The following is a 21,336-nucleotide window of genomic DNA, read 5'->3' as shown; positions in this document are numbered from 1 at the left end:
AGAACATACAAAATTGTTATCGGACTATATATGATAAAAAAAAAAATTAGTTGCCTAAATGTAGACATTATAATATATTATGATAAATGAAATGAAAATTAAATTTAAATGTAATTAATACATTAAAATAGGAATTAAAAGATAATTAAAACACCAAAATATAACTAATAAATGAGATGATTAGATGTACTAAGGACTAAAATTGAATTTTAATCTTACACAAGATTATAGTCTAAAACCCTTCTTTTTTAAGGATTAAAATGAAGTTTTCTATTTCAATATTTAGTTGCAATATTCCACAAGAACTCCGAAGGCGTCTGGCGGGGTTCTTTTTGTTTCTTTCTTACGTCTGCTCCAAGTATCTTAATTGAATGCGTGCCTAATGAAATATTTGAATCAATGCAGATAACGATCTCAGGCGGTAAAATGGAAGGAGTCCATGATGCTCCACATGACATAGAAAACCCCAAGGATCCATTACAAAAGAAGTTGGATAACTTGTCACCCCTGTCCTCTTTGCGGTGTGTCTATAGAGTTCCTAAGCGACTGCGAAGGGTAAATGAGAAAGCATATACACCTCAAGTAGTCTCTATAGGCCCACTTCACCATGGCAAGGAACATTTAAAAGCCATGGAAGAGCACAAAAAAAGGTACCTGCGACATTTTCTAAACCGGACGAGGGAAAGAGTAAGCTTCTCTGATTATATACAAATGATAGGGGACAAAGAGGGAAGGTTGCGAGGTTCTTATGCAGAACCCATTGAGTTTGGCAGTGATCAATTTGTAAGAATTGTTTTAGTGGATGCCGCCTTCATCATTGAGTTCTTATTGAGGTGCCGTGACTCAAATTGTGAAGGTTATGATTACATATTTAACAACCCTAAGATGAGATGGGATGTGCTTCCAGATTTGCGGTTGCTTGAAAATCAGCTGCCATTCTTCATTCTTCAGGTTCTTTTTGACACACTTTCTTCTCCTGCACATCCGTGGCCTTCGTTACTTGAAATTTCCTACTCCTTTTTTGTAGGCCAAATTGTTAGAAAGGGAAAAGAAGTGGATTCTTACGAAATATGTTCTACTGAAGTAGAAGTACAACATTTTGTTGATCTTATAAGAATTCTACACCCACCGCTGAAATCAAAAACTAGAAGGGAACTTAAAACCACAGCGGTACCCAACGCAGCAGAGCTACTCCAGGCTGGAGTCAAATTTGAGGTAGGAAAAGGCACCAATTTATTTGACATAAAATTCTCGGATGGCATCCTTGAAATTCGGACGTTAATAGTAGCCGATAACACAGATCTGACACTCAGAAATCTCCTTGCTTTTGAACAACTCCATAAGAGAGAGGAGGATTGCCTAACTAGTTATGTTTTCCTCATGAAGCGTCTCGCGAAAACCCCAAAGGATGTGGAATTGCTTGTTGAGCATGGAATTATTGTTAATTGGCTAGGTAGTACCAAGAAGATATCTACTTTGCTTCATGACCTTGGCACTGGGCCGGATGATGGTTGAATACTACTGTTATGCCCCTCTTTGTGAAGATCTGAACAGCTACTGCGGAAAACGCAGGCACAAATGGATGGCAAATTTGATACGAAATTATTTGAACACGCATTGGTCCATTATTTCTGTTGTTGCAGCTGTTATTCTCCTCATACTCACTTTCATACAAACTGTGTGCACTGTTTTATCTGTTGCTTAAGCATGAACGACCGCAAGTCTCTCCTTCTCCGGAGGATCCACAAGTCTCTGCTTCTCCAGAGGATCCATAAGTCTCTCCTTTGCCGTATCCTCCGTACCCTTAGAAGTCTAGCTTAGTCTTTGAGACGGTACAGATTTTGCATTAGCAATCTCAGGTTTCCTTGAAGTGAGTGTAATAGATGTTCCAACAAAATAAAGGTTTGTAGAGTGTGATTTTATATTTGATAGGGAAGTGGCTACTTGTAATGATTTTTCATTGAAGTATGTGTTGTAAATAAAATGAAGTGATTTCTGCATGCTTTTTTCTAATCTGTACTTTTATATTTTCGGGTGTTTGTAGATTCAATAAACCTTGTATTTTTAAAACCAAAGCAATATTATTCCACAATTAATGTGTTACACATATGCATGTTGGAGATGAAACTCCAAACAAGGAACAACCTCCTCCATCACATGCTCACAATTTTTATTCAAAATATAATATGAGATAAATCAATATCCTTGTGTTGAAAAAAGCTCAACAGTAGCAATGGCATACAGGACCAGAGCTAATATGTTTGCAGAAACCTCCTTTCTCGCAATCTGTAATGCAGAATTCATGGCACTTTCCATTTTCACATTTTCCTTGCTCGGGGTGATTATTACAGCACTTTGAAGCTTGAGCAATTGAAATCTTGCAAACTGAAATCACAATCAAATTACTAATTAATTATTGAAAAAGCATGGAAAATGCAAGGAAGTGACCCGAGCAAATAAAAACCAAAATTAAATAAATATATATATTAGAATTCAATTACTGCAAAACCTAGTACTATTGATAAAATATTAGGAAAATAAACTGAAAAAAAAACCCATGCCAAAAGCTTGCATGGATGTTTAGACCATATGAAACTGAAATATATAGTAGGTTAGGTGCTTGTTTGGAAGTGCTTTTAAAATAATTGAAAGCGTTTTTTGTGAAAATATTTTGAGAATCATTCATTAGTAAAAATGCAAGTAAATCATGAAAAAACACTTTTAAGTGCTTTTGAGACCAATTTTTTTTTTTCTTCTCTAAAAACGCTTCTAGTCATTTTAAAAGCACATCTAAACGAGTCTTATTTTATTCATAGAAAGCAAAAAGGCTACCCAAAAATAAATATGATTCAAGATAATTGAAACAGACCTGTGGAGCTTGACAAAAGCACCAACACAAGGAGGAAAGATGTGATTGTGAACTTATTCATCTTTTCTTTGTAAATTTTCACTTCTCTTGTGTATTTGCTCTTTGACTTGTTGCGTTGAAAGGTTTGAGAGACTGTGTAATTTATAGAGACTCGAAGACAAGAATGATCTTTGGGTATTAAAGCATAATTAAAATTGCGAGTCCAAGAAATAGGAAAGTCTGATCGTTGGTACATATACAGGTTATGAATATAGCAACGTATCCAGCCATTGTATTTTATTGGAAATAAATCCCAAGATTTGGAGATATTATTTGAAACAGTACACGCACATGATCATCATAACAATTTTGAACAAGGTTACGAATGTATCAATAATTCCAATCATTTATTTTTCTTGGAAATAAATCCAACCATTTAAAGACATTATTTGAAACAATAAATGCACGAAGGTTTTCATGATCAACAAAATTATTTTATTTTATTTTTTCCTAAAAAAGAGGACAACAGGTGGCAAATCACAGTTATCTATCCCTTCCAGACCCGTAGAGGCGATGGGGAATTTCACCCTACCCTTGGCTAGGGACAAGAAGACTCATCAACTCAGAGTATCAAACATGGCACCTCCCACATTTTTTTGTTTATTGAGGAGCTGCAGTCCACGCCCTTACCACTGGACCACTTACTGTGGTTGTGATCAACAAAATTATTTGGTTGACAAAAATAAAAATAAAAAGTATGCGTCTCTCTGTTTTTAAATGGAAAAAAAATGAGAATTTTAAATACTCCTATCCTAGCATAAAATATCGAACTCAAGTTTAGGCTGAAACAGTGAGCATTACATAAAATGCTAGGATGGGAGTATTTAAAAGTATCTACGTTTCAACAAAAAATTTATTTTTTGCTTAAAAAAAAAAAAAAAATTTAAATACTCCCATCCTAGCACAAAATTTTAAATACTCCCCTATTCTTGTCCATTCCGTTTCATTGATGACACTTTTACGTAACGGTAATCGGAATAAGGAAAGGGAATTGAATTCCGATTACGGAGTATTCCAGTGTTTACTAAATATTAAGGAATCAAAAAAGTGGTGGACCCACACGAAACAAGGAATCTCATTCCTGAAATTGGAGGAACAGGATTCCCTAGTTTTGTGAGGTATTTGAATTCCCTGAGGGTAAGGGAATCGGAAATGCATCTTTTATTCCTATTATGCCCTCACTTGTTTTTTATTATCCTAACATTGCCCTTCATTTGACACTCATTATGTCATTTTTAATAAATAAATAAAACCTATTTATATAGATAATTTTATTTTATAAATTTAATTAAGAATTTAATTTAATTAATTAGTATGAAAATAATTTATTTATGTAAGGGCAATTTAGTCATCAACTTAGTTTTCATTCCGATTGAAATGAATTAATAAACAACTTATATGGACTCATCATCATTCTTGCCATCTTTTAATAAATAAATAAAACCTATTTATATATGCTTATATAGATGAATTTTATTATATAAATTTAATTAAGAATTGAATTTAATTAATTAGTATGAAAATAATTTATTTATGTAAGGGCAATATAGTAATCAACCTAGTTTTCATTCTGATTGAAGTGAATTAGTAAACAATTTTTATGAAATCAACATCATTCCTACTCCGATTCCAGACGTTTTTAGTAAACAACTTCAACAAGAATTTGATTCTGATTCAACCTCATTTCAATTCCTCCTCAATCCGATTCCCCCTCAATCCAATTCTTCTCAATTTGATTATGAATTAGTAAACGCGCCATAAAACTCTAACCCTAGGAATGGCTGCCTAAACCTTACTCCCTCCAACAAAAGCCTTTTCTCTTTTAAACCCAGACTTTCTTGTTTTTTGCCTTAAATTTTTATTACAACGTTACATTCAAATTCTATGCAAATTAGTCAAGTGCTCTCAATCAAAGGTAAATACGACTCTTTGTCTTTCTAGGGCCCATTTGTTTGACTGGATTAGGGGGGGACTGGATTGGACTAGACTATAGTCCCTTGTTTGGTTTGCACCAGGATTAGATTTAATGAGCTTAGGTCGGACTCACTCGGATTATTCACCTCGCTACGAGTTCTTAACAAGGATCCCCAAAAACTATGGGATTGCTAATCCTGGCTCCCTCTTCTGCAAGTAGGGTCGCTCAAACCGGCATGAGCAACATCAGCCCTCCCTTCTCCACTGACCAAACCAGAAACGACTGTCGCTGATCTCCGTCGTCCGGTAAATCTAGCGCCCTTTTGGCATCTAGGTTGGTGATTTAGGGTTTTTTGCCATCTGGGTTGACCCGAACGACGACAAAAACGGGTCTCATGGTGACCCAGATTCTTCCGCCAACAACAAGATTGAAAACTTTAGCAAGAGTGCAGTGACTTTGAGTGATTTTTCTTGACCAAACTATGATTTTCCCAGAAAATACAAGTACCAAATCTGAAGAAAAAAGAAATACAAAGAGAGCGATGGGAGAGCATAGAGGTGAAGCGAGAGAGAAAAAAAAAAAAAGAGGAGTGAGACATTACCTATGGGTCTCTCAAAGATGCAAGAACAAACTCACAGAGGACATCGTATTACTCCTGTGTTTTTTGTTTTTGGAAGAACCAAAACATGCAAGAAAGCAACCCTTGATTTCGATATCTCTCTCTTTCCCTCCTGTGGGTCTCTCAAAGATTGTGTCTTTCTGCAAAACATGACCTCAAAAAAAAAAGGTGGGGCAAAAATGAGGAGAAAAGGGAAATAGGATGAATAGGCGGAGAGACAAAAATGGGGAAAAAGGGAAAGGGAGATGGAGAGGTGGAGTGAAAAATGAAGGTTACAGATATTGGAGAAGGATGATTCTAGAAAAAAAAAAAAAAAAAAAAAAAAAAAAAAAAAAAAAAAAAAAAAAAAAAAGAGGAAAAAGATAAAGTAATAATAAAATATTAATTAATATATATTAAATTAATATAAAATAATATAATATTGCAATATTGCTTCTTAATCCGACACTGCATCAAACGCTTCACTAAATCAGTCCAACTTAGTCCCTAAAGCTAGTCCAATTCGAAACAGTCCAGTGCAACAAACGCACCCCTATAGTACATTTCCTCAAGCAAGTTTATACATAAACCTCTGCATTACAACGACTCATCTGAGTGCAACGAAATGATTTTTTTGTTATCCTTGGAACTTGGAAGTGTACAAACATGAATAGAAGAATGGATAAAGAAAATTTGAAAATCTGACGGAGGGAACATAATTGGCTATTTTTTAAAACTAAAATGGAAGATTGGCTAAAAGCAAAATTCAATGAGATAATTGGCTACTTTTATCTCCTTTTAATTTTGGGAGTTGTAATTAGCACTTTAAAATTTTCATTCTGCACTACTCACAAGTGCATTTTTCTTTTTAATTATAAAAAATTTGGAGTGACAAATGAGATTTTTGAAATATTAATAACAATTTCCTTAATTTTTTTTTGTTTTATCTTATTCTATAGGGCCTCCGTTTTCTAGAGATCTACATCCCAACATCAAAATAACTTTAATTTGGTGGCCCAAAAATAACGACCCGATTCAGAAGCCCTTTCCTCTCACGGTGCCCCGATTTAAAACGACGTGTCGGCTCTGGAGTCATCATAGCCATAGCCACCAACAACATCTCAACCATTATTTCAGAAACTGTCTTGAGAGAGAGAAGGCAAAAATGGCGTCGTTGCTGAAATCTTTGGTGGATCCAAGGACGAACTGGTTCGCCCGCCAGCACATGAAGGCCGTCTCCCAGCGCCTCCGCCATTACGGTACACCTCCTCTTTCACAAACCCTAATCTCTCTCTCTGTATGTATATGTATCTCGGTGTATGTATAGGCCGATTTGGTTTGGTTTGATTTGATTTGATTTGATTTGTGCTAAAATTGGTAATGGAAATTAGGGCTTCGATACGACGATCTGTACGATCCCTACTACGATTTGGACATCAAGGAGGCTCTGAGTCGTCTGCCGAGGGAGATTGTGGACGCTCGTAACCAGCGTCTCAAGCGCGCCATGGACCTCTCCATGAAGCACGAGTACCTCCCCGACCATCTTCAGGTGCCTTTTGCTCTTACCTCTTTTCATTTCCGTATCACTTTGCTTTCCAAATCTAATCCCTGATTTAATTCATAGGGATTTTTGGTGTGTGGAATTTGACTGCAATTTTGCAGTTTTATGATTGATATTGGATTAGTACGACTGAGAAATTAATCATGAATGATATAATGTGAATTGGAAACAAAGATTGTGCCTTTCTAATTCATATGTTATACAATTCTACAAGATTTTTTGTGAAATCGTAGTAGTATGTGTAGAATGTTGCGTTTGAATGTGTTGTGCGGTGCATATTGTAGCAAAATATTGAGTTTGAATATGTTGTTCGTATTGTTGGCTCCCGTATTCAGCATATTGTAACCACCAAGTTCAGCATATATTTATATAATATTAAAATGGCATCGTAAACACTTGCCTTTGTTTTGCTATTTGCAGGCACAGCAAACACCATTCAGGAGCTACCTTCAGGAAATGCTGACTCTGGTAAGCAACGTTCATTTTCTTCTTTACTACAGTTATTTCTTGGGTGTTTCAGTTTGTGTTTGTGTCATCAACCATGAAGCTTCTATATACCAACCGTGTTTGAGTTTTTAACTAAAACATAGAAGATTTCCATTGACTGATTATGTTTTAAAACAGTTTATGGGAAGATATGTTTACATGTAAGGTTTTTTGGAATTTGTTTATTGCTAATTTGCTACATGTGTGTAATTTGGCGATGGGAAAGACGTCAATTTCCCTTTTGTTATGGTTTCTGTTCTCTGGCAATCCCTGAACAGAAGATATAGAATAACCAATATAGAGAAGAGCGTGAGGCTTTGGATGTTCTACTGAATTAGAAAAAAGAATCTATGATTTTGCACATGTATGACATGTTGGGTGCATAATTTGTCATTAACTGCTAAATTATGCTTATGTTTGCAGGTGAAGAAGGAAAGAGCAGAGCGTGAGGCTTTGGGAGCTTTGCCACTCTATCAGCGCACCATTCCATAAGCATGCTATTGCCTCTTTTAACTATTTTTTTGTTGGAATGAATCTTGGGATGAAATGATAGCATTGTTTCTGGTATATGTTTCCACACCTAAATGGAGATTGTGTTCTGTTCTAGAAGCTTTTCCAAATTGTTGCCATTTGAGAATCGAAATTGGAACTTCCTTGATTTTTATCATTTTCTGGAAGTCTGTTTTCCAATAATAATGTGCGATCGAACTTTCAACTTTAATACGTTTGATTGCAATAAGCTGCTTTCTCTACAAGTGTTCTTGAATTCTTTCTATGCTGCTTGTTGGTTACCTTCTATTCATGTTCCGAGCAAAATCTCTATGATTGGATCAAAAATCGACTTGAGTTCTGCAATTTCTCACAGTACTTGTGTTTTGGATCTTTATGGGCACCCAGAATGGTTGCCTAGCTTTTGTTGTCCTATATTATGTGTGTAGCCTGTACAAATATGTTCTTGCAAGGTTATTGTTGGCTATGAAATGCAGTGGAAGGACGACTTCCATGGCACAGGGTCATGATGTTGGTATACTTGTGTTATGTAAGTTGCTCTGTACTAAAGCGGTTGTGAAATGTGGATGTGGATGTGGAGTCCTTAAAAATTTATAGTTTAAAACTGTGCAATACATTTACTTTAATTTGCCAAGAATGATAGTTTTGTTATTATGTATTTTATTCTCAGTTACATTTTTCTTATTATATTTTCGTCATTTCGGTTTGTAAATTGTATAATATTAGATGTTTTCAGCACACTGGAAACTCTTCGACCGTGGGCCTAAGCATACCTACGATTTATTTGGACTTGGTGAAACAAAAGTTCGCTTCACGGCCTTTCAGCTATGGTTGGGCATGATTTGAATTTTGGTTCAGTATGGTTTTAGGGTAAAACTGAAAATGAAATTAAAATTTATTTAGGTTTGGTGCGGTTTTGGGTTAAGAATCGAAATGGAACCAAATTAATTGGTTTTGGTTCAGTTTGGTTTCACACGGTTTTGGTTTATGTTTGTGCCCCTCTTGCAGCAAATCACTACTTTGAGGCACTACTTTGGTTTTCATCTCATGCAATTCATAAAAAAAATTTGATGTTTCAAGTCACTACTTTGGTTTTGGTCTCATGCAATTCAACAAAAAAATTTTGGTGTTTCAAGTTGCTACTTTGAAATTTTGAATCGTTCAAGAGACCATTGAGCTCGTGGAAGAGCTTGAGACGGCATTCAAGCTTGAGAACGTGATTCTTGTGAAGTCCTTGTGAAAGTGAAACTAATGGATGATAAGTCATTGAATGTTGTGAACTAGAAGCTTAAGAATGTTCTAGAGCTTCTTGTTGTGGTTGTGGATTAAGTTTAAGAGTAAGAGAGGCGATGCTTGAATTCAAATTGGTCAATTGTACACAATACAAAACCATAAACAATATAAACTACATTAGTTGTTAAATACTTAAAAAATAAAGTAGTTTTCACTTTTCTATTTTCAATTTTCAATTTTTTATTAGTTTTCATTTTTTTTTAAATTGAAAAAAAATGTACCAAACATGTTTCAGCTTACAATTTTTTTTTTTTTTTTAAAAAAAAGTGAAAACAAAAAACTGAAAATGAAATAGTTATAAAAGATCTCTTAGTGATGCATATAAATGCAATTTGATTTAATCAAGTTGGCTAAAGCACAATGTCTTTCTTTGCGCTCTTCCCCCAAAGTATAGGTTTAGAAGTGTGATTTCTCAATGAATCAGATCAGAATCCAGGGTTTCCAATTCTAACATTAGGACTTTTAGGAATGGAAATTGCCTCAAAGCCAAGGCAAGGCAAAGGGCCGGTGACTGGGAAGTTCGGTTTGTGTTTGGGTGTCCAGCAATGTCCCTCTCACCTCCTGCAGAACTATGCTACGTCTCCAAAAGACTGACCATGGTCAGTCTATGGATTAAAGGAATTTCTTATCGAAAAAAATTTGATTGATTTAAAGCGACTAGGTGCTTTAGCCGATTGGAGGAGAATGAGCTCGGTATTAAAGATCCTTCATATATTATTTAAGAGCATCTAGAAAGAGATGCAAATTGAGATTTTAAAACCAGATATAGAACTTTATATTTCTATGAGACATGTAAATTTGGAATTTCTGCCATCAGAGAGGTTTATGGCTGAGAAAGAAAATAAAAATGTCCATTTTGAGGCATTTTACATCTTTTATTGAAGATGCTCTAACGAGGAACGTTCAAATGGTAGCGTGTTTTATTTGTTCCTACATTTATGAGCTCATTTTAAAATAATTAAACACATAAATTAATTACAGTTAATTTTTTTTAAAAACGTCATATAAATTTGGATGGGATGATACGTAACACAATTATAGCATTACGAAGGATGAGCAGAAACGTTAATAATTGGTCTAGTGGAAAAAGTGAAGTTCAAGATCATAAATTTAAATGTGGATAAACAACAAAGAAGGGGATGATCGACCTCCGTCATGTGCATGTATTGTAATTTTAGGTGGCTCCTGTACTGGAAAACCTAGATGGGCAAAATGTTGCTTTTCACCTACAGATGTGACCTGATGCGATGCATGATTCAGTGAGTTCAGTCTTCACTGTCAATCAAAATTCTCATCTCTTTTCAACAAAATTGATCTACGTCCAATCATATATCATGCAATCATATATGCATTCCTCTCCGTAAATAAGTCCATCTGCCGACACCCTTTCTTGTTCCTAACTGAACATGCATGTTACCTAATTTCAATTGGTATACAGTATACTTGTTTTCAAATTTATTATTCACATTCATGAATCCATGAAAATTTTAGTGAAATTGTCTGCATATGTTAGCAATGTTGGTGATGTGATGGTTGTGGGGAACTGGTGTAAGTCGTATGTACGATTCATTAGCCAAAATAATTTAGTAGCGGGTCTCATTTGTTTGTGCATGTATGAGATCATTTAATTTTTTTTTATTCACGACAAATAAGAAATTGTTACATCAATAAGTAATTAAAGCTTGACAAAAATCTTTGTGACGCTGGTATTATTGTTTAAAAATTATCACAATAATTGTAAAACAGAAATGCATCGGATTATCTGCTCATCCTAAATTTTAATTTGACACAATCATTGTGGAAAATGAAAAACTAGTGTATCTATACATGCAATTGTAAACAATCGTACGCGCACGAATTGGAATTTACTACCGAGCATTCCATGTACCATGAGCCCCATGGTTTAAACCATCTTCCACATTGTCTCCCTAAGATTATGATTCTTCCCCAGGATCTCTCTCTCTCTCTCTCTCTCTCTCTCTCCCTCCCCTAAAAGGATTAAGAACCCAAACACACGAACCCGTGTATCAAGAAAATTGGGAGGTCAAATTATTATTCAAATCATTGAACAAAAAGTTGGGTTGAGTTACATCAGAAAGCTTATAATTATTAGTTGAAAACAAACCATCTGAGATTGAGATATGCTATCCAATCTTGAAGATTCACTTCATATGTAAAGTTGCTTTAGGTGAATTAAATTCAGGATAGGCAGTATATTTCATGTCCCTTTTCTTCAATTGCTGGATATATGCATGAGTGCTGACGGTGTCACCCGAGAGTGGCATGCAAATAGAAAAATACTAGATTCTAACGTACCCATGTAATCTTTCGGTTTATATTTTCTTATATATCACCTCAATAATATAAATGTCAACTTGTGATTTGGAGAGTGGTGCCAAAACGGTTCCTGCAAATAATCGCATAGCTTAGTTAGCTTGATGAGTTGCATGGTACTTATCAAAAGGTACATAATTTCTTTGTAATCGCATAGCTTAATTCGATCTCCACTAATGTCCTCCCCCCTAATATATAGTTATATGACTCACTTGCGCTACCGTTTGTAAAATAAATAAATAAAATTATAAAATATATATATTTCCCCTCTAGTTTAAGTTTTAAAGTTTGCTGTTTGCAAAAGAAGTGATCTATACATCATTATCTTATCTTGAGACAACTTAATTAAATGCTGCCACATGGAGAGTACAGCCACCGATCTGTCCAATTAAAGCGTATAGGTTAGCATGTCATTTTCCATGTATAGCTAAAGAAAGTGCAGCTATTTGGTTCGAAGTTGATTTCAGAAACAAGCTCAAGATCAAACCATCCATCATCCATGGTTTTCATTATCTGAAAACCATAACAATTGTTTTTCAAATTTTGTGGTATTATCCGAATGAGTGGTGGCTTTCATTGGATAAAGCATAATATATGCTCGTATATATGAAATTCCTTCATGTCAATATTGGTAATGCAACTGTGAATTCGTTTCTCCAAATTTTTGCCACAATATTACGTTTGTATTGAGCCTATATATCCAACTTGGAAAGAGATCTAGATGGCATATATGCGTCGTTAATGTTATCATAATATAACGTGCATGGCACTTCAACTTCACGTGCAAGTGTGCAACCATGCATGAACCCTAAAAGTCGAGCTTCGTTTTCTTGCGCTATTTCCTGGCTTGATTTCCAAATTATACATGAAATTTACTCAAAGATTATTGCAAAGAGTTATTAGGTACTGAATAGTTGTAATCAAGGAGAAAAACTTATATAGAAACAGGTTAACTGTCATTGTAATGTCTCAATCTAAATTCTAATGACATGTTATTATGCTAAATTTTGAGAAGTATTATTGGCACTTCAAAAATCTCATTTTACACTCCTCACAAATGCATTTTTCTTTTCAAACATAGAAAATTTGAAATGTAAAATAAGATTTTTTTAATACAAATAACAATTTTCTAAATTCTTCTTTATATAATATAATATTACTGAACTAAAACGTTGTGCAGCGATGAATTCATGCAAACGGCTGAGGTCTGACAAATTTGACGACGACACTTAATCATGCATGCATTTGGTCCCGTTTCCAAAAGACATAGGAACAGTCGTTTTGGGAAAAGAAAAGGGAGGCAGATTATCTGACCTTTCACTTTTCGTGCTATTTAGTGTCTTTCTGTTTTGTGTGCTTACGGTTAAGTTACGTTAACATTTTATATTATTTTTTTATTAAAATAATAAGATAAAAATAAATAGTAATATAAAATATTAACCTGGCTTAATCGTAATCACATAAATAGAAAAACACGAGAAAGCAAGGAAAGTGGGAGGACAAAGATTCTGCCTCCAAAGAAAAGGGGTGCTTGTTTTCTTGTGGTGGGAATTGGAAAGGGGAGAAAATGGTGATGCTGTATATTTCATGTCAATCGGTTTTGGCATTTTATCCAAGGGTTGAAATTCTTTGGCTACTTCAATGCTTGTCGCATATCTAAGAATATAACCAAATTTTTTTGAATGAGATTTTTGGAACCATTAAGTATTCTAGTTCATGTTGGATATATGTCAATAATTTATGATATAATTATACATGTTAATAAATAATAAATACGAATAAAAAAATTAACAGAGTATGGACAAAACAAAAATATAAAGCAGACAACTTGAAGATTAAGGCTTGCGTACTGCAATGTCCTTGAAACAGAAATTTCGTCCCTACTCAGTGCTTGTAGTTCTATGGGCGTCTGCTTCACCAGGATTCAACGATCAAGTTAGAATTCCAGCACCAGAAAACTTAACTACTAGCGAATTTCTGTGTGATTCTCTCAATGAGAAGGTTTAGGAATGTAGAAGAATAATTTGATATTTTATGTGTTCTAAATGTCATGCAGATGAATGTATATATAGTGGGATTATGTATGTTCGCAATAGGTATGAGAATGAGATGTGACTGTTATGAGACATCTCTTCAGAGGGGTGATGTGCTCTCTGCGTTTTTCCATTGGCTTCGGTTGTAACATCCCACATCGCTCAGAGGAGTGGATTCCATAAGCCTTATATGTATATTCTCATCTCTACTTAACACGAGGCCTTTTAGGAGCTCATTAGCTTTGGGTTCCATCGAAACTCCGAAATTAAACGAGTAGCGTGCGAGAGCAATCCCATGATGGGTGACACACTGAGAAGTTCTCATGTGAGTTCCCAGAAACAAAACCGTGAGGGCATGGTCGGGGCCCAAAGTGGACAATATTGTGCTACGGTAGAGTCAAGCCCGGGTTGTGGTGGGTGCCCGGGATGGGATGTGACATTAGTCAAATGTGTCTGTTAAAAAATAATTTAATTAAATTCGAAATTAATTAAAAATAATTAATTAAATAATTTAATTTTCAAAGCCCAAGAGCCAAGACCCAAGGTTGAGCCCAATTCATTCTCAAATGTATATTACCCCAATCACTATCTATAAGAGACTAAACCTTATAAAGTGAGAAAACATTTTAGGAATGGCCAATGTGAGACAATGAAATTTCTATTCAAAATTTCCAACAGTTCCAAGTTCGCATTGTGTAATTATTGGCTAATCTTCCCTGTTGTGATTGTTCAGAAATTTAAGGATATCTAATCTAAGTTTAAAAATATCATCATTTGCATTAAGCAGCAATTGGAATAAAGACGGTCACATCTTTCTTTGATGAGAAAAATTTTTCTATCACATCTTAATTTATACACTAATTATACAGTTTAATTAAATTAAGATAATTTCATGTGTTGTGGCTTTTCGATCTCATGAGAAAACACACATTTCTATCACCAATTGTATACAACTAATTTCTTTTAAAAAAAATTCCCTATGGACTTGCCATTTAATAATTACCTTCCTAAGTTTTCTCTTTTCTACGACTCCTTATAACTTCTACATTAAAATATATACATACCCTTTATCCAAAGGGATACCCATAAAATGATTTGTTTATCCATGTACAAATACTAAGAGAAATTAATATTGATTTAGATGGTACATGGTAGGTGGTCAATCGTAGCTTTGGGCCAGTGAGTATTGAGAAGAGTCCAAAAAGTAAAGGGACAGGTCCCTAGACTCCGGCCTACGCTGGTCGTCCACATGCAGCCGATCTTGGGGTTTGAGGCTCAGGATCAAAACCGGTCCACTTCGTACCCTTTTATTTTTAATAATTTTTTTTTAAATGGTAAAAAAAGGCCCACATATTTTTGTTATGTCAAGCCCAGAACCCGGCCAGAAACATGGGGTGCTGCGATCCTACACAAATTCAGATTACGATCAATTCAGATTTTTCGGGATGAAAATATGGGTCCCCCCAACAAACCACCCCCAATCACTGTCCCTACATTCCTCGTGATGTGTTTTTTCGGGTTAGGGGTACTTTGGTCTTTTGAACCTTGAACCTTTGTAATTTTAATGGATATCAAGGGAAAGTGATATTCTTTGGATTTCTTCCACTAAATTCATCATATCAATCAATTTGGATTTTTAAAATTTAATTCAACGGTTAAATTTATTATAATTTAAAAGAAGCCTCATGTTTTTAACCGTTAGATCAAATTTCAAATATCTGGATTAATTGATGGGATGAATTTGATAAAAAGGATATGGAGATGATCCTTTCTGATATTAAGCATGTCCAATTCAAATCCTTTATTTAATGGATATTTTGCTTAATGGTCTTTTCAAATAAAAATGTTAATTTACTATATTTTAGCATATGTTACCACATTACTCATGAGAAGTATGCATGCCCATCTTAAGATGCTCAATTTTATTCAATCCGTTCATAATTGTATCGTCATGAGCTACAAAATAATAATTTCATTTATTTTCAATGCAAAAAGGGTTGTAAAGTGATAAAAATATTTCTTTGTTTGTATATGAGCTTCGAAGTTCAATTCTCCAATCTCTTAATATATATGAAAAAACAAACATACAACTCCTCATATGAAATGTACAAATAAATGAAAAAAAGTATCCTTTTTTTTTTTCTTCATATGACAGTAACCTTACGATTTTATTATCCCTGTTTAGCTGGTTGTATCATATTTGTATTTGTATAAAAAAAAAAGAAAAAAAAGATGAACTTGCTAACTACATATCGGTTTCATGTTGTCTTAAAAAATTATTACTCGACTCTCGAACTATCACTTTCAAATCTTCATTAGTACATCTTATTTTGTTATTAAGATTTAAATCAAATTAGTAATATGTTAATAGAACATAATGAGCTAATTAAGAAGTGAGCATTATAAGACTGTGTGGCTGCCTCTCTTGAGCTCATTTCTCTCATAAGACCTCACCGGCAAGAATACTAGTGTACGAAACAAACATTAATAAATGGCATGTGCTTTGGCCTCAGTGCCTCACCAAATAATATAAGGTCAAATATGTCATTAACACTTAAAACATTCCCCACTTATTGTCAAATTCCATTCACTGAAGTACATTATTATCACACCATGGTTAATTGTTTAACAAACTTCATTTCCATTTCTAAAAGACAGAATTGTACATTCCTTAGTTAATCGAGCCAATTGGTTGAAACAACGCGACCATTTCTTATCACATACATTTGAATTGGCTCCTATAAAGTTAGAGTACTTCACGACACGTTCGAAATTGTTTCTGTAAAAAAAAAAAAAACACTCATGCTCATACGTACTTCATAAAAAAAAATTTAGATTACAGTTTTACGACTTAGAAACATTTTTTATTTTTTTTATCAAACAGAAACAAAAAAAAAATTTGATTGTTGGAAAACACCGTCCCTTTCGAACGTTATCTCAAACATATCCAAGAATACCACTTTTTAACGTGAACTTGGATTGCAAACATGTATTCAAATGTGCGAGGATACAAGGGTGTCGTGGGCATGCATGCTTCGCAGCAGCCAAGGTCGAACGAAACCATGTGACCTTAAACAGCTTTTGTCTTCAGGTTCAAATCCGCCACAATACATACAGATTCGGATCGCATGTCGACACATTCACTTCACCCCTTATTAAAAAACAAAAGAACTCAAGCCCAAACACGTCATTTCACAGGCAGCGAGAAGATGGTCAGAAATTCGAATGGCAAACTCGTTATATTCGGTAAACCTAAGGGCAACTTTGGACGCTAACATGCATATAAACCCTTCCTCTCTCCCACTTTCCTTCCACGCTGCATTGCTCACCAGCGTACACCTCAAAAATTTGCAGAAAGAGTTTGAATTTGATTGATCAAAATTATGAGAGGGGTAGCCGTTTTGTTGTCGGTGCTGTTGTTTGCCACTTGCCACTCAGCCTTCTCCCTCATCGATGGTAAGCTTTTTATATCACGCTAATTAATTAACACAAATATATTTTCATTTTATTATTTATTCAAGCATTTTTATTTAGTCTTTTTTAGCTCTTCATCTTGCTCCCTAGGTCTTTGGCCTTTATGCTTCATACTTTACTTCAATGGTTGCCGTAGATCTTGCTAGTATAGTTGATGAAATTGGAGTAATATTTCTTGAAATTTGGTCGAAATTAAATTTTCGTACGTATTGATCTCTAAACTTGTTACAAAATGAAGCAAATGGTTTTTTTTTATAAAAATTATCTTCAAAATAAATGAGTTTTAAGAACAGATAAGCGACGAAAATTGTAATAGGTTATTTAAAATGATCGTCACTTTACATTATGATGCATTTAGAGACGAGTTCTCACAGATTATTACTTCCAGCGATCAAAGCTTCAATTGACCTAAAATTCAGGAACTACTACACAAATTTTATCAGTATATCACCTTTTACTAGCTTAATTTGTCAAGGTTATGTATGAAATTTGTGTGAAAAGACCAAAATAGCCTCATACTTAAGCATAGGTTCATCTCTTGGATACATGGGTGGAGGGTCTTCTTCGTCTACTCATGGTCATAGAGGAAGAAGGGTGACCGGAATTGAGGTTTCTGGTCACCTAAGTTTTTTCAGCAGTTTTCTATTTTTCGAAAATTTTGAATTCCTTGAGGGGTAAATTTGTCATTTAGGTCTGACCAATCTCATCTCATTTTCTGAGTTGTGACTGCATCTGTTGCCTTCTCCAGAGGGTTTTTTTGGATTAAATAATAATAGGAGGGTTAAATTTACAAATTAAATGATATATTATCAATAAAAATAAATACATTTATCAACATTTAAGTAATAAACCAATCATAAATTTTTCAAAATTTAAACTCTAAATTAAACCTACTCTTTTTGGATTTCCTTATCCCGTCAGATCTTTAAGAGTAAATGTTTGGATGGTTGTGATTAATATTATTCTGTGGCGGTACCAAACTATTTACTAGCTTCGCAGAGTGTCAGAAATCTCACATGGGTGCCTAAATTTATTTTGAAAAGCTGATTGATAACTACTAGTCATTATATAAGTAAATTTTGAGAGTTTTAACCAAAAAAAAAAAATATGCGGTACTATTTATTTTTAATAAAAAATTATATTTTTATATTAAAAAATCAAATCTAATACTATTTATTTTACTATTTATTTTATACTTATCATTAAAATTTAAAATTTTTAAATATTTTTCATTAATTTTCTTTAAATTTAATGAATAAAAGATTTCAATTGTCAAATTTTTAACTAAAGCATTTCTCAACAGTATAATAACAAGCGGTAACACCTATCTTCCATCCCATTTAAAAATATCTTCACAAGCGCACTACAATCCACTACATTTGTATAACATCAAATTTTTTACCATTTACAGTAAAAAGGCCAGTTCATTTTCAACCATGCATAACTTGGTCTAGAAGTACAATTATTGTTTAGTTAATTATCATCTCATAAGATAAAGCAAGCATCTGAATTAAAAGGGTTTGTAACTGAATAGGCTAAAAGTATTTCTTCTTTGAAAAATGTCATAATTTTGTGACCAACAAGATTTTCTACGTTCGTTTGATTATGATTTGATCATATAGTTTCATGTACACACATTACTCATTACTTATATGTCACATAGATCACATTCTTGTACCATTTTTTATGTTTGTTCGCGAAGTAGGCCATGCCCACTTACTTTTACACATCAATTGCAGTTTAACATGTGTATATGCCTTTTCTATTTTGTAATTTTATTAAGTTAATTCTGCATATCTGTCGAGTTGTTATTAATGATTATTGTGATAAAAATTTATTCCTTTCCTAAAACAATGTCATACACTAATGCAGGTTACTTAGAAAATGGCAATTTTGAGCTACCCCCTAAGCCCTCAGACATAAAGGGTTCAGAAGTGATCGGCCGATATGCCATACCAAAGTGGGAGATTTCTGGGTTTGTGGAATACATTAAGTCAGGCCAAAAGCAAGGGGACATGTTGCTGGTTGTCCCCGAGGGAGCCTACGCAGTTAGGCTCGGAAATGAGGCCTCGATTAAGCAGAGCATTAAAGTGACTAAGGGGTTGTACTACTCAATCACTTTTAGTGCAGCGAGGACTTGTGCTCAAGAGGAACGTTTGAACGTTTCTGTGGCACCGGACTCTGGAGTGCTGCCCATCCAAACAGTGTATAGCAGCAACGGGTGGGATTCATATGCTTGGGCGTTTCAGGCGGATTATGAAACAGTTGAGCTTGTTTTGCATAACCCGGGAGTTGAGGAGGATCCGGCTTGCGGGCCTCTGATCGATTCGGTCGCCATCCGAACTTTGTACCCTCCTCGAGCAACCAACAGTAAGTTCTCTTATCAGATACCTAACATGTTATATTTAAATTGACAGTCTGATGATATAACACGATCACATTATGATTTTGATACTGTAATTGCTTAATATAGGTGACCTAGTTACATACAATGTGATATTCTGATGTCTATCTTAAGATAAAAATGGGGTCCTCCTATGAGGAAGGACCACACATTTTGTATAGCTGTATGGAGCAACTGTTTCACCTCCATTAGAAAAGCTAAATAATTCAGGGCTGTGGGTGCAATTATTGGATGACAAATATACTTTTTGGGTCCCTCTGCCTAGGTTTTTGACGTGCGTGACATCAATAGTAAAATTTTTAATACTACAGAAACTATAGTGGTTCCTGGAGGAGAGAACAAATAGATCAATTTAGGTAAGTCTCTGCTATTCTCAATAATTCCATAGATCTCATATTTCCGTGTAATTTCTCAGTCATGTCCCATAGACAATGCTCCTTTATTAGTTGGCTCTAATCATGAGTCTGGGGCTATAAGTTGAGAAAAACTTGTGTACAAGCAGTTTGTCGATCATGTCACTTGTAGGACAGTTTTTACAAAAGTATGAAATTCCATAATTTGGTCTCACTCGACCGTATATCTCATTGATTTGGGGTGAAAGTTGTGCTAATTAGGCGACACTACCAAAGTTTTCGTTGTATAAATTGAGGCTATTAATTTAAACTTGATAAAAACATGAATGGTTAGTTCATATGGATTGTTTATTTGTACAAGTCTCACAATAAAGTGTACACATATACACATCAATTGTTGGTGTTGAAAGAAAATCTCATCAATATACGCTCGTGCAGTGCCTAATTTTTAGGCCACATTGTCTTGGACATCACAACTTGCCATGACCTTCTTTCCCATTCTGTATTAAAATTGTAGGGTATATCATGTCTCTCCCCTTCGTACATTGATGCATGCATAATTGAAGTATACCAAATTGAAACTTTATGGTAACGCTTTATTGTCGGACTTACTGAAAGCTTAGGATAACATTTTGTTGTTAGAATGTTACCATATTGTGAATTTATGTTATAGGTACATTACATGTAAAATCAACTTAATTATCTAGATTTACGTCGATAATTGCCTAATTCTATACCCTAATGCAGAGAACTTGTTAAAAAACGCTGGATTTGAAGAAGGACCATACGTGTTCCCCAACGCATCTTGGGGAGTCTTGATCCCACCAAACATAGAAGATGATCACTCCCCATTACCAGGCTGGATGGTGGAGTCCCTCAAAGCAGTGAAGTACATAGACTCAGACCACTTCTCAGTCCCGGAAGGCAAAAGAGCGGTCGAACTTGTGGCCGGAAAAGAAAGCGCGATCGCCCAAGTCGTTCGAACCATCCCCGGCAAGACCTATGTGCTCTCATTCTCCGTAGGAGATGCAAGCAACTCATGCGAAGGCTCTATGATTGTGGAGGCATTTGCAGACAAGAACACGGTGAAAGTGCCTTACGAGTCCAAAGGCAAAGGCGGGTACAAGCGGGCGGTGCTCAAATTCGTGGCGGCTTCAACCCGGACACGTGTCATGTTTCTAAGCACATATTACACCATGAGGAGTGATGACTTCTCTTCTCTGTGTGGACCTGTGGTTGATGACGTGAAGCTGTTGAGCCTTCGGAAACCCTAGACAGTGAGGGCAAATTTGGTAAATGCAAATTGGGTTGGAGCTAGGGTTTGAATTCAGTTTATGAACGTGAGGAAATGAGGCCATATATTTATGATATACAATGAGGTCGCTTAATTTGGATTATATTATGAAGATGATGATGAACTTTTGGTTCATTTTATGAGTGCTTTTTAAAGAAGAGAAGAGGCGGGAT

At 34.9% G+C, this 21,336-nt stretch overlaps 3 protein-coding genes and 1 pseudogene across 3 annotated transcripts in view; 3 read left to right on the top strand and 1 right to left on the bottom strand.

Annotated features, from left to right (window-relative positions):
* The first annotated feature begins 426 nt into the window (after nucleotides 1–426).
* LOC137731767 (UPF0481 protein At3g47200-like) lies at nucleotides 427–1,705 on the top strand (annotated as a pseudogene).
* Nucleotides 1,706–2,069: 364 nt separating this feature from the next.
* Nucleotides 2,070–2,964, bottom strand: LOC148690933 (putative defensin-like protein 25). Its single transcript, XM_088685606.1, has 2 exons — nucleotides 2,870–2,964; nucleotides 2,070–2,385 (listed from the first exon to the last, which is right to left on the bottom strand). The coding sequence occupies exons 1-2, from the start codon at nucleotides 2,928–2,930 to the stop codon at nucleotides 2,222–2,224; spliced, it is 225 nt and encodes a 74-aa protein (XP_088541732.1). The 5' UTR covers nucleotides 2,931–2,964; the 3' UTR covers nucleotides 2,070–2,221.
* Nucleotides 2,965–6,518: 3,554 nt separating this feature from the next.
* Nucleotides 6,519–8,189, top strand: LOC137743328 (cytochrome b-c1 complex subunit 7-2, mitochondrial). Its single transcript, XM_068483201.2, has 4 exons — nucleotides 6,519–6,680; nucleotides 6,813–6,970; nucleotides 7,403–7,450; nucleotides 7,892–8,189. Exons 1-4 carry the CDS (start codon nucleotides 6,587–6,589, stop codon nucleotides 7,958–7,960), a joined length of 369 nt encoding a protein of 122 aa, XP_068339302.1. The 5' UTR covers nucleotides 6,519–6,586; the 3' UTR covers nucleotides 7,961–8,189.
* Nucleotides 8,190–16,660: 8,471 nt separating this feature from the next.
* LOC137738325 (BIIDXI-like protein At5g11420) overlaps nucleotides 16,661–21,336 on the top strand; it is a 4,818-nt gene continuing 142 nt past the window's right edge. The window contains exons 1-3 of the mRNA XM_068477966.2: nucleotides 16,661–17,094; nucleotides 18,985–19,482; nucleotides 20,617–21,336. The exon at nucleotides 20,617–21,336 is cut by the window's right edge and continues 142 nt beyond it. Of these exons, the coding sequence (XP_068334067.2) occupies nucleotides 17,022–17,094; nucleotides 18,985–19,482; nucleotides 20,617–21,143 (1,098 nt within the window). The 5' untranslated portion in view covers nucleotides 16,661–17,021 and the 3' untranslated portion in view covers nucleotides 21,144–21,336. The remainder of the gene's footprint in view (nucleotides 17,095–18,984; nucleotides 19,483–20,616) is intronic.

This window comes from Pyrus communis, chromosome 15 (assembly GCF_041283825.1).
Source record: "Pyrus communis isolate YQ-2024b chromosome 15, ASM4128382v1, whole genome shotgun sequence".
In the NCBI taxonomy this organism is placed as follows: Eukaryota; Viridiplantae; Streptophyta; class Magnoliopsida; order Rosales; family Rosaceae; genus Pyrus; species Pyrus communis.
Note: the sequence above shows the minus strand (reverse complement) of the source record. Positions and strands in the feature narration are given on the sequence as shown.